This window comes from Octopus bimaculoides, chromosome 23 (assembly GCF_046866305.1).
Source record: "Octopus bimaculoides isolate indiv1 chromosome 23, ASM4686630v1, whole genome shotgun sequence".
Lineage (NCBI taxonomy): Eukaryota > Metazoa > Mollusca > Cephalopoda > Octopoda > Octopodidae > Octopus > Octopus bimaculoides.
Window position 1 is genome coordinate 26,929,121 of NC_142950.1, and position 7,056 is coordinate 26,936,176.

Below are 7,056 nucleotides of genomic sequence, written 5' to 3' on the forward strand. Positions count from 1 at the left end.
TCTGTATTTTACAGTTTCGATAACGGGTGGTGAAAAAAAAATTCGAGTAGAGTCATTTTACGCAACCTGTGGGGGAAAAAAAGGGCTGAATGCAAGAACAGCATCAGAAAGAAATAATGTGGAAGGCCAAGGAACTGTCAGCAAACGTGTGCCACAAAGCTGGTTCAGACGCATAAAAGAAGGTGAAACCAGCGACGAACACAAATCAATGAGACCTGCTGTTGTGGATGATGAGGCATTGCTTGAAGTGTTTGTACAACAGCCGAGCGCAAGCACTCGTAAAATAATATTTATTTGTCACTTAAAGTTAATGTTGTATTAGAACACAGAATACTGCGTTATTTACCACGAGAGACCCTCTCATACGGATTCGTGGTGCATAAAAGCACTCGCGATTATATCGCTGGCGGGCGATAACCGTCCGCTATGGCCACTAGAACTGTCAGATCACTGGATTTCGGCTTTTTGGGCCTTATCAATGACAGACGTCCGTGGATAGACATACACATATTTATATATGTGTGTGTGTGCGTATCTATATATAGGCATGCATATACTTGTGTGTGTGTGCATGCGTGCGTAGGGTGTGTGTGTGTGAGTGTACGTATATATGTATATATATATATATATATATATATATATATACATATATACATACGCGCACATGTTCACAGTTATATAATTTTGTATACATTATCACTCTAATTGCGGTTATTTTTCACTTTTAATGCAATCCTCTCAGAAATCGATTTACAGGATAAAAGTCTTCTCAATATAATTATGAAATATTTTTCCATATAATTATTACAACACCTCCTGCCTCTAAATACATTTAAATTGTAATTTTAATATTGATTTTCTGGCTTAAAGAACACTCGCAAAGTTATTTGCATAACAAATTGTACTTGGTGTGTTTTTGATATTGCAGATTTTCTGTATATTATCGGCTTCTGCGCTGTGATATATACACCTTGCAACACACAGTTGCCATCCTCTTTGCAACACACACTTGCCATCTTCTTTGCAATTCCGCTGAGCAAGAGATCACGCGAATATATCCGTTTATGTACATCAGACTACCAGCAATACAATATGTCCCAAAGGAGAGTATATTGTACGTTATGTCTACTTCTGTATTTGATTATTTTAAAATGTATCTTCACATTAATTGTATTTATATATTTTATAGCAAAGTTTCTCCTCTGCTCATAAATTCCTTCATAATTTACCCGTAGCACGCAGATCGGCTTTCATTATGTAAACCGACGTGGAAATGTAAGACACGTGATACAAACTACACAAAGAAAAGTATAAGAAAGATTCGACAAAAAGGTCCGTGACAACAACTTTATTGAATGTATGTTATACAGGCTCGTCAACTGTCCATAAACACAGTAGTATAACTCTACTTTTGCCGACCGAGCCTAACGTTCTGAATGTTAAACATACGTGATTGATGTATCGTTGTAACTCGGCCTCTGATTGAATCTATTGCACAGATGTGCACAACGACATTGTTCTAGAATATATTGAAACCTTTCCAGATAAATTAAAGGACAGAAATATCATGAGGATTTTGAAATCGAGTGAAATTTCTCCAGATAAATTAAAGGACAGAGATATCATGATGATTTTGAAACCGAGTTGGGTAACAAAGTGGTGAAAAGGAATGTCTTGTGTGACTTCGAAAAGCATAATGTATATTCCAGTTAATTTTCAAAGGGGATGTAAAATAAGTACAGGCTTTAATGGTTCTCTCGTGAAACTGTGGTGTGTAATGTTCACATCAGATCTTGAATGAGTATCTATCGGTTTGTTGTTGCGACATCTTACAGCAAAGCGGAATGGGACCGGTTTATGGCGACACCTACATGGTAAATTGAGATAAGAATCCAGGTGGCATAAAAACTGCTGCCTTTTGGCCGTCATGGTAGTTTCTGCACAATTAGAGCAGCTTTTACAAGCGGGACCAACCCTTCAGAGGAGTACGAAATAACAACCCAGGACGGAGAAAGGAAGAGGAGAAAAAAGGAAGGAGAGGGAAGGAGGAGAAAGAAAGAGAAGTGTGATACGATAGAAGATAAGAACACACATGTTTGTTCATTATAAACAACACTACTAAATTATAGTTCTTAAATCTGACAAAAGAAACCACGGGGAACGTTGCTTTAATGGTAGCACGCTTGTCATAAAAGCACATCGGTGTGGGCTCGATACCCACGCGTACAGACACCCGCAATTATTTTATTTTTTTCGTCTATTGACTATTTTCTTTAGTCAATACACGCTTAAAGCTTATAAAAATATTATCATTACCTCTGCCTTCAGCAGTCGAGTTTATTTCAGATATTCTCATTTTAAAAATCATCTCCGGCTAATCGTTGAGAGGACGTTGGTGTTGCCTTGGCGGAGGTTTTCGCTCTCTGAGTACTCTTGTTGTTATTATTATTATTTACAGAATTGTGAAAACATGGCACCACTTATCAAACCATTGCAGAAAACATATATATATAGGTATATATATGCGTGTGATTATGTGGAGGGTGAGAGAGAGAGAGAGAGAGAGAGAGAGAGGCATATGTGTAAAGAAGGATTTTGGTTTTGTCTTGAATGTGTAGTGTAGCTGGTTCAAGTAGTTGTTTGATAGATTTGGCAACAGACTGTCGCATGTCTGTTGTGGTGATACATAACTGCAGAGAGAGAAACGGTTGAACACTTAAATGCAAATTCGGGATTAGCTCACTGGAAATTAACTCACGGGATTAGCTCACGGTGGTGATGGTGTGTGTGTGGGGTGGGGTGGGGGGGGGGGGTTGAAAATATTGTTTCTGTTGTTGAATTTGGGTTAGTTCTGATCGAGTAGACCTAAGATCAATAACGTTACGACCACGACTATCCTGCTTCATTTCTTGGTCATTGCATATCTGGGACTACTTTATTCAATGCGTACAGTATCATTTGAGGGGCACCTGGCTATTATTTCTAGCTGGTCGAGCGAATATATATAGCAGCTCCCACGTTAGCTCATGCTCGGGAGTAGTGGTGGTAGTAGTGGTGGTAGTAGTGGTGGTGGTAGTCGTCGTCGTGGTGGTCGTTGTAATCGGAGTAGCGGTGGTAGCAGCGGTAGTGGCGGCATTGGCGGTAGTGATGACACGTTGCTGTTGTGGTAGTGGTTGTTGGAGGGGAGGGGTTGATGATGATCGTAGTGACCGTGGCGATGGTGGTAGTAGTAGTAATAGTAGTAGTAGTAGTAGTAGTAGTAGTAGTAGTAGTAGTAGCAGCAGCGGCATTAGTAGTAGTAGTGGTTGTACACCGTTTCGACGTCGCCATTTTTTGCCTTGTTTCACAAGAGGCCATCCGAATGTTCACTGGAATTCATCGACGATAATATTTCTGAGTTCTATGGAGATGCAGACACCGCTGATGGTTGATAGAATCGTTGAGACAATGGCGGCCGTGAAAGACCATGACAGCCTTAGCGGAAGTCGTTTCTCGTCCTTGCCCAAATGAAGTTCTGTGACGTCGTCTGTGTGATGATGAACTTTCACAGAGAACACAATCATCGTCATAATTTGGAGACTCACTGAAAATAAACAAATAAACAAACAAATTATTAATAAATTCCATAATTAATTAATTAATTAATAGATAGATAGATAAAGGTGAAATGCAAATTTAGAAATTGGGAGATCGATTACACACGCATATACATATATACGACGGGCTTCGTTCAGTTTCCGTCTACCAAATCCACTCACAAGGCTTTGGTCGGTCCAGGCTATAGTAGAAGACACTTGCCCAAGGTGCTACGCAGTGGGACTGAACCCGGAACCATGTGGTTTGTAAGCAAGCTACTTACCACACAGCCATTCCTGCGCCTATGATACCTCTATTGTCTTTTCTCTCTCTCTCTCTCTCTCTCTCTCTCTCTCTCTCTCTCTCTCTCTCTCTCTCTCTCTCTCTCTCTCGTTCTCTCTCTCTCTCCCAGACACACACGCAAAAAGATGTATATAATTTTCACAAGACCGAATATTATAAGATCAAAAAATCTGGATATCTAAGCTTGAAATCACAAAATCCACATGGCATAATATCGAATGCTTAAAACCAATGATTTGGAAATAATACAGGGGAAATAGCAATAAAAACTGCCTAAAAGGACATCTATATAACCGGAGATCGGGTGCGGATGCTTGTCATAGAATGGATTCGGTTAAGGTCTCCAAATTGGCAGTTTCAGATTATTAAGTTTATCACCTAAGGAATCGTATGTGCTACGAATATACATTCGTTGTAGAAGAGAAGTTGTCCTTCTGTTACGAAACACAACATGGGTTAACATATTCACGTTCGAATCTGTCGGAACATATTAAAAATAAATATACAAATCATAGTTTGTTTACGCTGTTCACCATGCATATAACGACTTACTATAGAACTGAATGAAGACGGCGAGCTGGCAGAATCGTTACCACGCCGGTCAAAATGCTTAGCGGTATTTAATCCGTCTTTCTTTTCTGAGTTCAAATTCCGCCGAAGTCGACTTTGCCTTTCATCCTTTTATTATTCTAAAAATTAACCATTAGCTCATCAAAATCTCAAAGCAACGAGATAATGCATGACTTATTCAAAACAATGGGAATAAATTAGTTTCACTTTTAAATAAATGATTTAAGTGCTAAAGGGTTAACACATCTGTCTTTAGTAAAGTAGTATGTGAGATGTGTGAGATGTTACATGTGGGAAAGTTGTGTACTCACCGATAAAAAAGACCAGGCAAGATATTCCAGTTATAATTGGTCGGCATTTCTGCAGAGAACGACACGCCATAGACAATGTGTAGAGAAAGAATGCGTTGAGGTAACAGAGTAAAGCCAAAATGGAGAATGTCTGCGATGCCATGTTGAATCCTGTAAATAGTGAGACCAAAGTGTCACGAAATTTAATAGCAATAGTCTTAGACATACGGAAAGAAAAAGGGGGGATGGAAACGGAGAGGGGAGGGAAAGAGAGAAGGGGATGAAAACAGATCACCACTACCACCGCAACCACCATCACAACCACCACTACCACACACCCCGCATCAACTCAACCACCACCACCGTCATCGCCCAAGTTTCAAATTCTGTTTCATTTTGTTGATGCTAATACGTGTTGTTAGGTAACAACATAACGAATTCTTACTCTCTCTTTCACTCACTCAGCACACACACACACATACACACATACGAACACATATATACATGTGTGTATGTATGAGTACATATATGCGTGTGTATCAACATTATATATATATATATATATGTGTGTGTGTGTATATATATATGTATATATGTGTGTGTATATATATAGTCATTTGAAATAAACAAACAATTCAAATAAAAGAGGAACATGAGGACGTGCGCAAGACAGGTATTAGCTTGATGTTCGGTGAAAGGAGAGTGTTTGACGTTTCGAGCGTAGCTCTTCGTTGGAAAGGAGAAAGGGAAAAGTTCAAATATGGAGAAGGAAACGTCAATGGCACACGTGTAGTTACATTTGACGATTTCTTCTCCATCTTTGGACTTTTCGCTTTCTCCTTTCCGACGAAGAGTTACGCTCGAAACGTCAAATTCGGACCTTTCACTGAGCATCAAGCTAATACGTTTCTTGTGCATGTCCTCACGTTCGTTTTATTTTTTGTTCTTGTTTCATTTGAATTGACTATTTACTGCACGCTCCCACGGACTGTCCTTGTCCTTCCGACAGTTTTGGAGTACCTGATTCATGGGTTTCTTAATCTACCCTTGGATTATGTTACCTTTTAATTCATTCGGAGTACATCGTTTCTGCACCTTTGATCGATCTATCTATCTATCTATCTATCTATCTATCTATCTATCTATCTATCTATCTGTCTGTCTGTCTGTCTGTCTATCTGTTTGTCTGTCTCTGAGCGTCCAGTAACACTGTAGTTATTCCACGTCCTCGCGTTGTTGTTTTTTCTTGCTTGTTCATGTTTGAATCGACTATATATATATATATATATATATATATATATATATATATATATATATATTTACACAGTAATCTGTCGATTATCGTGGGTTTTCCATTCCAAAATCCCCCGCGATAGATGAAAATCCGCGAAGTAGAAACACTACTGTACTGTATATATTTGTTTTACTATTTTCATAATTTGTATGTATCTATTTTATTATAAATGCAAAACAACCCCACGGAGGAATCGACGTAAGCTTAAATAATAAACCGCGATAGGTGAGTCGCGATATGGCTAGGAATTACTGTACATACACAACGAACTTCCACACAATTTCCGTCTATGAAATTTACTTACAAGGCATTGGTCAGTCCGGGGTTATAATAGCCATAAAGACACTTGCCCAAGGTGTCACATAGTGGAATAGAACCCGAAACCATGTGGTGGCTGCAAACCAAGCTCCTTAACCACACAGCTAAGCCTACGCATTGGTAATAAAAGATTGTTGATTAAATATCGGAAATAATTTTATTAACATTATTTTCCTGTAATTTAATTATTCTGTTAGTTAAATGATGTGACACGCTACCATTCTTTTATTTTTTAATTCCTTCTTTCGTTCTGTCTACCTTTTCTTCTATTCCTTCTCTTCTTTTAAAAATTACCATTTCATAAAATCTTTCTTTGATAGCTTTTTTTCTAGATATTTATTTCATCAGGCAACAATCAATTTCAGTTAAACTTATTAGACACTAATGCTTCCAAACATTCCACTCCTTACGCTTACAAAGCTATGAGTGAGCTGGCAAAATCGTTAGAGAGTCGCGAAAAAAAACATTCCATAGCCTTTTTCTTCTGAGTTCAAATCCCGCTGAGGTCAACTTTGCGTTTTTTCCTCTAATAAATAAACACAGTTAAGTGTTGAAGATGAGGGTATTGACTAAACTCCTCCCCTTAAAATTATTGATTTTTTCTTCCGTTATTAGATTTTGTTTCCGTTTTTAGACTGCGGCTATGCTGGGGCGCAACCTTCTAAAAAAAATTTTAGTCGAATAAATCAGCCCCAGTACTTAATA

At 38.4% G+C, this 7,056-nt stretch overlaps 1 protein-coding gene across 2 annotated transcripts in view; it reads right to left on the reverse strand.

The window, feature by feature from the left end:
* Positions 1-1,333: 1,333 nt before the first annotated feature.
* LOC149131340 (uncharacterized) overlaps positions 1,334-7,056 on the reverse strand; it is a 28,040-nt gene continuing 22,317 nt past the window's right edge. For both annotated transcript variants that reach the window (XM_089340727.1, XM_089340728.1), the window contains exons 3-4: positions 4,761-4,910; positions 1,334-3,583 (exon numbers count right to left, since the gene is read on the reverse strand). In XM_089340727.1, coding sequence (XP_089196853.1) covers positions 3,366-3,583; positions 4,761-4,910 — 368 coding nt within the window. In that variant the 3' untranslated portion in view covers positions 1,334-3,365. The remainder of the gene's footprint in view (positions 3,584-4,760; positions 4,911-7,056) is intronic.